At 37.8% G+C, this 13,747-nt stretch overlaps 1 protein-coding gene across 2 annotated transcripts in view; it reads right to left on the reverse strand.

The window, feature by feature from the left end:
* Positions 1-370: 370 nt before the first annotated feature.
* Positions 371-13,747, reverse strand: part of NDNF (neuron derived neurotrophic factor) — a 35,967-nt gene continuing 22,590 nt past the window's right edge. For both annotated transcript variants that reach the window (XM_079990520.1, XM_079990519.1), the window contains exons 2-4: positions 5,734-5,928; positions 3,417-3,541; positions 371-2,906 (exon numbers count right to left, since the gene is read on the reverse strand). In XM_079990520.1, the coding sequence (XP_079846646.1) occupies positions 1,513-2,906; positions 3,417-3,541; positions 5,734-5,927 (1,713 nt within the window). In that variant the 5' untranslated portion in view covers position 5,928 and the 3' untranslated portion in view covers positions 371-1,512. The remainder of the gene's footprint in view (positions 2,907-3,416; positions 3,542-5,733; positions 5,929-13,747) is intronic.

The raw sequence follows: 13,747 nt of genomic DNA on the forward strand, positions 1-13,747 counted from the left end.
AGGATTACAGCCCCCAAATTTGTATCTAATTTTAACTTAAATATTTCATTACTAAGAAATATATAACACACAATAGCTCAAAACTCTATTACATTTAAGGGAAACCCACGTATTTGAATCACAAAAGTTTGAATCAAGGTAAAGTCGTCTAATTTATAAAACACACACAAAATACTCAGAAGTGCAACTTATTGAATCCAGACAATTTTTCTGCCATGTAAATGCTCCTAGGTTTCAGTCTGCAATCCTATACTCACTTACCTGGGAGTAAGTCCCAATGAGACTTAATTCTAAGTCATTTATTCTAAAATGTTTCAAAAAGCAGATGTTGGAACTATTTTTTAGAAAAATAAATGAAAACAAAAAGGGGTATGTTCCACAAACATGTTAATTTTAATCAAACTGATTTCTGTGGAAATGCAAAAAATAAAACAGTTATAAAATGCATTTTTGCCTAACTTTCACTTGTGTATTGCATCTACAAATTGACTTTCAGAGTATAAGCCACTAGGTACAACCCAAAATTGAAAATAAAAAGACATAAACCGAATTGTGTTCAATCAAAATTGAGTTGATTATATACTCTGGATTTTGCCCAGTGTATAAGGGCAAGTAATTGCTGTGTTATTGTTATAAGTTAAAGAAGAAAGGAATCTAACAACCCCAAACACTTTAAGCATTACTAGATTATTTTACTCCTAATACTTATACAAAATGATTGATCCTATTATTTGTAAAAGCCTCCATTTGTAAAAGCTTCCATTTTCAGGATGCTAGTAGCTGAAATAGATTTTCAGATATAAAAGTTTTACAAATTTATTAATTAATGATGCTCAAAATGCATTGGAATGGATGAGAAGGAACATATAATCTAATATTTAAATTTTATATACAGGAATATAATGTCTGACAATTTTGTACATGAAATACATACAGTATTTAAACATTTAAAATTTACGAGATAGGAATTTACATTAGCAATAAAACTGACTTCTGCGTAGTCCAGTTAATACTTAGTTTAGATCTGTGTTTTAAGAGGGGGAAGATATTTTAATAGTTTACAATCATGGAAACATAGACATTTCAAACAAGACTTTATAAAATAATTTACATGACCCTATAGCCTAAGAGATAGAGGTTGTGTGGGAGTTTTGTTTCTGTGTCTGTGCATAAGAATAAGGTAACTGAATGACTTTTCTTAGCCTTTGAAGTAATAAAATAATTTAGAAGCACTTCATGCAATATGGAAGCGAAAAAGGCAGTTCCTTCAATATTTCCTGCTACTTTCGTTATCTACCGAGCACTGAACTTGGACCACCAGACGCATGATAATGCAACTGTCCGATACCAACAAAGAGCACCAGCCTCAGTCCCTTCATTTGCTCTTGTAAACATAAATATAGATGTTAATATCTTCTCTATATAGTACCAATACAGTTCACAACTCCTCTGCTGTGTAAGCAGTCAGTCCATATGCTTAATGTTCCGCTGATTTCAACATGAGAAGTGCCACTAACAGAATTTCCTTGTTTTCACAATTTTACTTTGATACTTGACGGAGTGTCCTCCATGTCCTATGACATAAACATCCAGAAGGTAGGATTTGCCAGGCTGTAGACCTTTAATTGTCTCTGTGGTAACTGCTTTTTGTAAGTTTTGGCTGTGGAAATATTTACAGAGGACTTTTTCTGATTTCTTCCTCAAGTCTGGCCCCAGGCACTGATTTTGTTCTCTTTTCTTTTGTTCCTCATTGTAGTTGTCATCCACTTCCTTTCTGTATATGCAAAATTTGTTCCTTTCCTGTGTACCTAGCCATGCAACTGTGACTGAAGAACACGTGCGAAGTTTATCAAAGGCTTTAATTCGTGTGTCCTCAGGAAGAGATGGAAATGACTGTTTATTAGGCCTTGTAGTAGCCAAAATCTTCAGCATGGAAGCACCTCTTTTATTTCCTTTCAGTCGAATAAGGTATTTAGCTTTTGGCTTTCCTCTAAGTTGGAACTGACGGACGCCTTCAACATTTTGAGACAACAGAAGTTTACCATCTCTTCTGACTTGGATCTGTACAGCATCGAGGCATGAATGGACAAAAAATGTAACCTTTTGGTGTGATGAAACAGGAGCAAACCGCAAAAATTTAGAGCCTTTTCTCTTGACAAACACGTCTGTAACTTTACCATCTTTGAGATCAACTGTTTTCTGCTTAGCCTCTTCTTTGGTTCTTTCGAAAGTGCCAACATAGGCAGTACTCATATTGGTGTTGACATTCACAGCAAATATGTCAAAGTAGTACTGTGTATCAGGTTTCAGGTCAGACACAGTAAAGATGTTCTTGTTCCCAATGCATATCTTTTCAAGGTCAACTCTAGGCTTTGAATAGACCTGTCGCCCAAACTTTGATGATGACTTTAAGAAGCTGCGCTCTTTCCCAGAATTACTGTTGGATGAAAACCCAAAATGGGCAAAGTCAAAGGGGCTGAAGTCCAGACCAGGTTTGGGAGCTCTCATAAAGGCATCATCAGCACTCTGCTTAGCTTCAACAGCACAGAGGCTTTTGAAATTGTGCTCTTTATTAATGACCACACAATATTGCATAGGTTGTTTCAGTAACGAAGCTGTAGGGCTTGGTTTCCATGCCAAAGTGACAGTTGTGCGGCCAAGAGAAGTGACATCAACTCTTGGGTCATAAGGTAGTTCAGGATATGGTTGATCTGATTCTGGAGTTGTTGTGGCGTACACTTTAAAGTGCGTGTCTTTCTCTGTTGACAGGAGTTCCAGCTGGTACAACCCAGAAGGTGAACTGGAGGACACAAAATACTCAACATCGTTTCCTCTGTAGGAGAACAGCTCTGTACCTTCTTCATTGAGAATCTGTTGTTTCTGCTGTTCAAGTGGCTCAGGTTCACCTAGAAGACACAAAAAAGGGATTTTTTAAAGAAAGGTGGTCTCAGAGGAAACAAATATATATGTTTAAATACTATAATAAATGATTGCTTGGTGGAAACTTAATCACGAAACAATATGGTTTATGGTTATTCAACTTTTGAATAAGTAACACTGCAATTTTATTGCTATATTGCATTCATATATAGAAGAATAAATTACTATATTCTGCTGCTTTAGTAAGAAGATTTAAGGGCATTTAAGACTAAACTTTCCTTTATTGAAGCTTAGTTCTATGCTGGATTCATATTTAACCATCACATAACGTATGTGAGAAAGAGAATTAGAGAGGGAGTGTGATAATCTTAATGCATTATTTTGCTATTACAAGCCCTGTTCATATAAGCAACCATTCTATGTAGCAGAGTCTAATTTATCAAACTAATTCTAGCACACAACTGGTCAGGATTCCTTTAAGACAGTCACACTGATACATATCTGTCATAAAAACTAGAATTTTATCTGAAATTTACCTGAGCCATCTCCACTAGACTCTTCTGGAAGCTCCTGCAAACTCAGCTTCCATTCCAAAGGAGCATCACAAGGTGTTACTGTAACTGCTAAGGGTGTGTTATCTTCTTCAACTACAAAAAAAAACCTAGGGAAAGATTAACAAATCCATTAAATTTTTCACAGTGTACTTTCAGTACCTTCCAATCAAAATAAATGGATGTATATTTCACATCCTTTCATAAAGACAATCAATTAGCAAACCCTGGCATTTCATAGTTTCCTTAGAGCTTTTATTTAAAGTTTATGTGACATATCTGAGTGGGGTTGGTGAGGTTTTGGATTGTGTTGTCAGCAGTATACTGATGACACACGGTTCTAATTCTCCTCTACACCTGCAGTTATGGCAGTGGATGTGCTGGACTGGTGTCTGGCCTCAATAATGGCCTGGATGAGAGTCAATAAACTGAAACTCCATCCATGTAAGACTCAGCCACTGTTAGTGGGTGGTTCCCTAGACTGGATGAATGGGAGACTGCTGGTTCTTGAGGGGATTATGTTCCCTCTAAAGGAGCAGGTACGTAGCTTGGGGGTGCTCCTGGACCCATTTCTGTTGCTTGAGGCCCAGGTGGCCTTGGTGGTGCCAAGCGCCTTCTGTCAGCTTCGGCTGGTGGCCCAACTATAGCCCTATCTGGACATAGATAGCCTAACTTCTGTGGCCTATGTTCTGGTAACTTCTAGGTTAGATTACTGCAATCCTATACACGTGGGACTGCCTCTGAAGATGGTTTAGAACCTTCTGCTGCTGCAAAATTTGACAGCCAGGTTGCTCACTGGGGCAAGCCAAGTTGAGTATATAACATTGATCCTGGCCCAACTGCACTGGTTTCCAATTAGTTTCCAGACCCAATTCAAAGCTGGTGCTGACCTATAAAACCTTAGCTGGCCCAGGACCTCAGTACCTTAATGACCGCCTCTCCCCAACCGAACCAACCTAAACCCTGCGCTTGTCACCCAAGGTCCTCCTTTGGGCCTAATTCTCAAGAAAAGGCTGTTTCTATGGCGGATCCCCATCTGTTGAATGCTCAGTACTATCATTACATGTCTTTAGGCACCAGGAAAAAACATTCCTCTTTACTCAGGCCTTTTGCCATTAATCAATGACCTTTTTAAAAGTGGGGTGAATGTTATAAGGATTTTTTGTGTAATTGTTTTATTGTGGTTTTTTAAAAAATGTGATGTAAATAATCTTTTTAATGTTGTACACTGGGTTATTTGGATAAAGCGCAGTATATAAATTGAATAAATATGAATAAAGAAATACACATCTGGCCATACATCCATTTCCTTAGTAGGAATTCTCTAGCTATATACACCTCTGACAGAGCAACTTGATATTTTCACATATCATAGTAAGCATTTATGAGTATTTTGCGTTCTTCTGAAGACAACATTTCAGATTAGCAGAACCTAGTGGTATATTCATCAATAATATATTTTACTACCAAGCCAAGTTCAAAGTTGTTATATCAATTTACAAAGTCCTGAACAACTTAGGTCCAGGCACTTCAGGGGTTCCCTGAACCCATATATCCCAACATGATCACTGAGATCATCTGCAGGAGCATCACTGGTCATTCCCCAAGCTGGTGAGGCTCATTTGACATTTCGTGTCATCAGCCCAGTCCTATGGAATAATCTGCCAATAAAGATTCAGCAGGTGCCCTCTGTTTCAACTTTTAAGCACCTGCTGAAAACTTCTATTCCGCCAAGCCTGCACACAGGCAATTGAGAATACATATTTCCACAATGGTTAATTGATGCCTGCTTTTAACTTTCTATGTTTTATTGCATGTTTTATGTAGTATTGCTATAAACCACGTCAATATTTTTCTCATTATGATATAGTGATTTATAAATATTTAAATAAATAAATAAATAAATAAGAAGGCCTGGAAAGGAAAAGGTCATTTCAGCAGGGATATTAGAATATTGGAAAGAAACATTTGTTTAAAAAGATATTTTCCTTCAAAACTCAACACTTACTAATGGGAATATGATTACATCTTTTGCTAGTCATTGAAATATTTGTACTTAATAGCACCAATGTCCTTTACAATAATATTAAAATGAGATATGGTTCATATTGTGACTCTGTTTTAAAACATATGTCTTTCTCCACCTTATTCTTTTGAAATTTAACCACAATTTCATTTCTAAATAGAGAACTAATTTTTCTATTCTCCGTGCATGAACCCAAATTAAATTTAATTACAAATCCATATATCAGCTCCACCTGTAACTTCTGTCTCTCTCTGAAAATTTCATTAACCCAAATACCTTTTGGGTGTTTCTCTGAAGAGATAGCTGCTGATTTCAGCTCCATCTGGGAGAACTGATGTATCGTGGAAAAATGTTTTGTCCTGGATCTGCATCTGAAAAAGCTCTTCATCTCTGGTTGGCAGCTTCTGTGTCCAGGAGCTAAATGGTAGCAGCAGCAGAAGGTAGGACATGGAACAGTGCAGCAAGAGCATCCTAAAGCAAAATGAAAGGGATGCATTGTAAATGACAGGACTAGTAAATATAGTTGTTGCTGTAAAAAAAGGGGGGGAAAGGTGTTATCTCTTATGCCATAATTCAATTATGTTCGGTATTTTTCTAAGTGATCCATCAAGTCAATAGTCTTTACTTGAAACTCATGTTGTTGTCGTCGTATGATTGAATGAATAAAGCATTTTAAAATTTCCTGCTAGTGGTTTTCCCCGCTGAGACATCTAAGGTTTAGGTTCTTAAGGAAAAGGGCTATAGAGGGGAGCTCTTTGCCAGCGCCACCCGTTCCCACTGACAACAAGTTTCAGTTACTTTCTCCTGCCAGCCAGTTTTCAAGTGGAGCTGTTCAGCAGAATGGAAAGACAAACTCATTTGTTACTCATTTCTGTAACAATATTACAGAAGATCAGAAGACGGCTAGTCTGTTGTCTATTGAGTCTTGTAATTAAACTCTATAGGAAGGAGAGAGAGAGAGAGAGAGAGAGAGAGAGAGAGAGAGAGAGAACATGTAGCTTAATTTGTACTTCATTTGCTTTGTTACTATAAAAGAAGGAGTGGTTTACAACGTTCTGGTACTCTACAGTGTGTCCTCATTACAAAGTCTTTTTCCTTTGATCGTATTTCACAAAGTGTGTATTTTTCTTTCCTCAGTCACTGAATTATTCTGTATAGAACAATGATCACCGCAGGACTAGGAGCAGCAGTGTAATGTAATCTATTTTTGCTTTCTTTCAGCTATATAAACACTCATCTCTTTCTCAGAGTATCAGAAGTATCTTCTTTCCCAAGATCAGGGTTGTATGTGGTGGACATTAGGGAGTTGATTTGCCATTGGTGCTAATAATGGAGGACCAACCCCGCCATGTCTCATGTTACAGAATTCCAGTAGAATCCCCTTATTCAATTGGACTTTCTCTGATGTAGGAAGGATTGCTGCCTCAGACATCTGTTCATAGATAATCAGCGTACTGTTTATAAGCCCAAAATAGGTTCAAGGTGTCTGAAGGATTGCTTGTTTACATATCAGTGAATGTCTACATATCAAGATACTTGGAGAAGGTTGTGCTCTATGTCCCACTATTAATTGAAAATAGGCTGGTGGGTACACAGGACAGTGGCTTCTGGGTGGTGTTACTTACATGTAGATCCAGTGTGGTGTAGTGGTTCAAGTGTTGGAGTAGGACCTGGAAGGCCAGAGTTCAAATCTCCTCTCAGCCATGAAGTCCACTAGGTGACCTTGGGCCAGTGGCTATCTCTCAGCTTAACCTACCACACAGGGTTGTTGTGATGCAGAGGGGGAGAAAATGTATGCCACTTTCAGCTCCTTGGAGGAAAAGTGGGATATACTGTACAGTATATGCAATAATAAAATAAATGAAATCCTGATACAGTAACAGCAACACAGTTGAAAATAAAGAACTAAAGGAAATTTGAGCATAGAGATCACAAGTAAAAATATTTGATAATTTGATTTACAAAACTCATTGAAATATGTTTTAAGTATCATTTAGGATAAATTATGATTAAAACAAGATACTTTGTTCATTAATTTTTCGGTCAGAATTTGTTTATGAATTAATCAGAACTATAGCAAATTCTCTGGTGTTCTGAATGCTTATGATGATAGTGTCCTTTCAATGAACCACTATAAGATCTTAATAATGGATATTCTGAGTCCTGGATTCCAGTGCAATTTTGTTTTAAAAATAAAGGTTACTGTATAGGGTTCTCCAGATTACGCTTTGTTTCTCAATTTTGTTTTTTAACCAGCTCACCCACTTTATAGGCAGGCTTTTGGATCAAATTAACAACTATAAATTAAGTAGGTAGGATCTTGTTTTAATTTACTATAGCTAATTATCAGGTTATTCCTTCAGACAATAATAGCATAAGTCTTATATTAAGTCCAGTCTTGCCTGCTTATTTAGGCATAACACATAAGAAGTCACTTGGGATTTTGTTGAGTAAGTAAGCATACGCAATAGAGTGTTTATTAGGTTCTTCACTTTCTCTCACTAACATTACACATGTAAACCTGTGTATTAGTGAGTAGCCATCAGATAGAGAACACATTTTTAGAGTTTCCACTTTAAAGCATTACCCCCCCTTTTTTTGCTGATCCGTAATTCAAAATTTCTCACTCCAATAGAAAAATATTCATTATTTGATTCGAAAGTCCAGTCCACTGTTGTTACACAATTCTTTCATGCTGAATTTCTTTTATTTATTTTTACAGCCCTTAATAACTTGCTGGCATGTGCATTCCACCTAACTTTTTAAAAGAAAGTTCCTGGTTTGCAAGAAAACCAAGCTCTGAAACTTAGCCCCTGGTGTGAGAATTGGCACTTGGTACATCATTGCAAAAAAAATTGGTGGGACAGGTTTGGCCCTTGGTTTTAATTCCAATTAATCTCAGCTCTTCTTTCTTTTGAAAGCTAATGCTTAGCCCTGAAAGTTGGAAGACAACTAGGAAAATATTACCGTAGAGTCTGCTTTTTGTTGTTTCTGCCTAAGCTGAAAACAAGCATGATGTTGGAGATCCTTGATCGAAACTCCCATGCGTGTCTGTGAAGGTTTAAAGCAGCTGCGGTTGTGATGGTGGTTAGGGCTCAGTAATCAAATTATTTTATGCTAATGTATTTAATTAAAACATTTATACCATTCTGCAGTTCACAAGATTTAAAAGCAATACAACCAGATACACTTAAAACCATATATAAAATATGAGACCAAGTGGGAGAAACAGTAGAGCATTGTGAACAAAATCCACAGCTCCCAGCTACCACATCCCTTTCTTTTAGTCACATTATGGGGCCCTCAACAGCCTTCTTCAAAAAAAAATATTCAGTGGATTCTGCAAAAAAGTAAGGGGCCTGTTGCTCTTAGACCCTGTAATTCAACATCATCAGAGGGAGAGAAGAGAGGTAATGACACAAACGCTCATTCATGTAACACTGAACCATATTTTATTGTTAAAGTACAGACTGGGAGACATACACAGCCTTTGAGTCCTCCAGAATGGGGATGCTAGAATAACAAAACCATTACAGGGAATAAAATTCCCCTCTTGTACCAAGAAAGCAAAGGTAAAAGTAAAAGGTAAAGGACCCAAATGAGGCAGCTTACTGAAGCTTTGTTTTCGCTTTTCCTTCTATGTGTGCCAAGATTTGTATTTGTTATTTTGGTGGATAGAAGCCCTTACCTTGGCTGCACACCCTTGCATTGGTCTCCAGTAGAGATGTGAGGTCTCCTTGACTATGCTCAGTTGTGAGACTTAGGCACTGGGAAGAACCTTATGAAAATAAGAGCTCTTTGACAGTTGACCAGACTTCCATGAGCAGTGGTGGAGGTTTTTAAGCAGAGGTTGGGTAGCCATCTGCCAAGTATGATCCAACTGAGATTTCTGCATCACAGGGGATTGGATTAGATTACCCCTGAGGACCCTTCCAAGGCTACAATTCTATGATTCCATGATTTTGTAATCCTGGCAGCTTTAAAGTGAATTTATTTTGCTGTGGGTCTGGCAACCATATCTGTTGACAGGTAACAATATCCTGATTCAAGAGCACCAGTCACAAACTGATGACAGTGCCTCGTTCTCATTCTTGTACATATAATGATGATATCCTCACAGATATCCTCATCTGCCCCAGCTGCCAGTTGCCAGTTGCCTACCAGATTTCAGTGTGGTCTATGCTAGGAACAAAGAAAGCTGCTTATACCGATTCAGACCACTGGTCCATCTATGTCAGAATCCTCTGCACCTACTACCAGCAGCTGGCCATGATTTAAGGACCAGGGCCTCTTCTGGCCCTACCTGGAGATGCCAGGGACTAACCCTGGGATGTTCTCTATACAAATCAGAATCGCTAAATAACATTTTACTCTTTTCTAGATGTTCAGCTTGTTTCATCATTAGAAATTTTAAATCTGCAGGGGAAGTAAGGAATTTGTTGGAACATCACCACTGACTTGAAAGACTTGCACGTTGTTGATCCTGACTAAGTGAGAGCCAAAACAAACAGTCCAAAGTGAAAGAACAAACATCTATCTTATTTTTTTAGGATTACAAAAGTGCCCTCTAATGGCCTTTTCTCTCTCTTTCTCACCCCGCCCCCACAAACTATTGCTTTCTAGTCATTGTCTGTATAATAGTACAGTATAATTCTGAGCATGAATTTGAATGTCTGGTCACACTCTGTGGTTCTGGTCTATAGGTTTTGGACAAATAGAACTGTAAGAAAAACTGAGGAGAAAACAAAGCACATTCTCTTGATACTGGCTAGGTCAGGCTGCAAATTTCCTACTAATGTCTGAAAGAAAGAAATCCCATGGCCACCTTTGAAAAATTCTCATTGCAATCTGCCTCATTTACACCAAAGGACCAAAAGAAAAATGTAAAGAAAGCAGAAGAAAGCCACAAAAGTTTTACTTGACAATCTAGACAGAATACACACAGAAGCACACCCCTGCCATATGTAGCTCTTTCATAAGTACAGAGTAATGTATTGCATTTATGTTTTGCATGCTACTAAGCATAGCTACATAGAAAACATAAACACACAGCAACCATTCACAGAAAATAGCAGCTAACTTCCTACTTATAACTTTCTTATACCACACAAAGTGAATATGAACCCGCAGGGACTGCTACTTCTAGGATTGCAATAGCAACTCTTGCTTATAAATCACCATCAGCAATCCAAAATTAGGAGCAAGCATGTTTGACTATAGCAGAAAAGACAATGATGCCATACCAGCAATCTTGGGTTTCTTGAATTATTGTATTTACAATACAGTGGTACCTCGGGTTACATATGCTGCAGGTTACAGACTCCACTAACCCAGAAATATTACCTCGGGTTAAGAATTTTGCTTCAGGATGAGAACAGAAATCGTGCAGCAGCGGCGCAGCGACGGCACAGCGACAGCAGGAGGCCCCATTAGCTAAAGTGGTGCTTCAGGTTGAGAACAGTTTCAGCTTAAGAACAGACCTCCAGAACGAATCAAGTTCTTAACCCGAGATACAGTACCACTGTATGTCCAAGCTGCATTTTAGGGTAAACATGCTCACAAGGCAGATTCTGTACAATATTAAAATACATGAAATCAAATAACAGCAATACAAGAATCATCACACCAAGGCAGGAGATAAAAGCCTAATATTAATACCAGAATAACACAGTTTAAAACCAACAAAGCCTTAAAGACCTTATAGCTGGTGATGATTACAGCATCTTTAAGCCATCTATTAATGAAGCCAGGTTTCATAACTGAGTACCAGAAAAGACAACTCTGAAGCCTAATGTTTTTGAGACGTGTGTAAAGCAAGTATGGTCATTTGGTAGTAAACTGATGAGTGATGATCACTAGTACATATTTTTAAAATGTGCAGCTGAAAATATCCAGTGTTTTCTTTTATAGCATCTATTTACTGAAAACACAGTTTTAGTACTTTATACTTCAAACATTGTCCACAAAGCATTCCCAGTTATATATTAGTAGGTGGAAGCACTAAAGCAACAACTGCTTGCACTATATTTTCACAAAACACAAATCCACTACTTTTTAAAGCTAACAGTTGGAGCAGCCATTTTGTTCCTGAAGGAATCACGATACACACCACCTTCCAAAATTCCATAAGAAGCAGTCACCAGTGGATATGTTGCAATCCAAACCCAATGAAACAATTCACTTGTATTTTCTGTCAATTTTTAGGTCCCTGAGACCTGTAAAAGATCTACTACAACAGCAGCAAAAGGTCTGGATTTACTTGAAACAAATACATCTGGAATAAATAAAACTAAATGTTTAATTACAGAGAGTTGAAAGTGCATGATTGTAATTTAGTGAGGTTAATTTCAAAGAATGGCCTGCCACAGGCATTTGTATGTTGTATTTCTATAACTGGGTGGAGGGGTGTGTGCAATTTTGTATCCCTCAAATCTTATTTTTAAAATCAAAAGCATTGACTTTTATTTGAGTTACTCAGTCCCCCATTTGATAATAAATCTGCAGGATACTATTTAACTTTTGACTGTAGCCTTGAAGAAATCAAAGGGGATCATGTGAAGGTGGCAAATAATTGTTCAGACTAGACTTTAGGGACTAGGTTTTATTCCATTAAGCAACCTCTGGCTTGACAGTCTTAAACTTAATGACTTTATCTGTACAGATGCAAACTTAGACATCATTACTATAATTTAAAAGAAATAAAGTTCATCTCACCATAGAGAACAAGTGTCACTTGTATGTCTGCTTAGTCTGCTGTTCAGGTACTCGCTGTTGATGGGCAAAGTAAGGTGATTAAGGCTAATCTGAGATTAAGCCCCATTAACGTCAGTGGGACTTACTTCTTATTACATATGCATAGGATTTCTTCATAAATTTGATTTAATTTTGTGTATATATTAGAACACAGGGAAGAAAGAAAGAAATTGACTTTTGAAAAAAGTTTGACCATGTGTATAAATTATTATTACATCAAACAATACAGTATAACTTGCTCTTTGCCCAGGACACACCTGGGACTTCTGACTCCTCACCCAGATGTGAAACATCCTTATATGTGGTGGTTGTATTTTTTTTATTAACCAAAAAAAAAGTATATAAAGTCTGCCCTTCCATCTGCCACTTGTATCCTACAGAGGTGTTTGGCATGCCAACTCTAATTACTTAACTTGGTGTTCCAAAGCAGTTCCAGGTCTGCACTGGAAACATGTCATGAGCATAAGTGCTGCATCACACACACACACACACACACACACACACACACACACACACACAAACAGCAAACAACTAGCTCAATTTTAAAGAGAGTTAAATTCATCCATGTGCCAAAGAAAAAAAGGATTTTTAAAATTCAAGACTTCAGTTGACTTCAGTGCCATGTAAGCAATAAAAATGTTCTACAGCTAGTTGGTGAACCTGTGGCCTCCAGATGTTGCTGAACTTCCAATCAGAACATCCCTGATGACTGGCCATGGTGTTCCAACATCTGGAGTGCCACAGGTTACTCTGCCTATAGTACAGTCCCATACACTGTGCTTTGCACAACTTAACCTCCATTTACCCTACACTTTATTTGGTTGTTTATTCCCAACCTTGTTCCTCAGTGGGGTCAGGGGCAATAACAAAGCTGGAGCCAAAAGTACACATGATTTTAAATTTGAAACTAAATGTTGACAGCCAGCCTCTTATGTTGAATCAAAAGTAAAACCAGAAAATTAATTATTCAAGCCTGTTTCTGATTTTATGTTGTGTTATTTTTATGGGATTGCTTTGTTTTTAATTTTAAGCTGCCTTGAATGAAGCTAACATATTGGAGAGGCAAGGTATAAACTTTTGAACTAAATAAATCAGAACGTTGGTTCTGAAGGCCAGCACTACTGCGGTGATAAACTCTACATTGCTCATTAATTCTTTTCACTGAAATCCAACTTGTTTCAAATTTATTCATGTATTTATTAAATAAATGTATATAGCCAACCCACAATATAAGTGGCCCGCAAAACAAATACAGTGGTACCTCGGGTTAAGTACTTAATTCGTTCGGGAGGTCCGTTCTTACCTGAAATTGTTCTTAACCTGAAGACCACTTTAGCTAATGGGGCCTGCTGCCGCCGCCGCACCGCCGGAGCCCGATTTCTGTTCTTATCCTGAAGCAAAGTTCTTAGCCTGAAGCACTATTTCTGGGTTAGCGGAGTGTGTAACCTGAAGCGTATGTGTCAGAGCTGCCCAAGGTCCCAGCTCACAGAGGACCAACGCCAGGTCGTGGTTATATACAAAAGTCTTTATTGAAGTT

This window comes from Podarcis cretensis, assembly GCF_951804945.1.
Source record: "Podarcis cretensis genome assembly, chromosome: 9".
NCBI classification, from domain to species: Eukaryota; Metazoa; Chordata; class Lepidosauria; order Squamata; family Lacertidae; genus Podarcis; species Podarcis cretensis.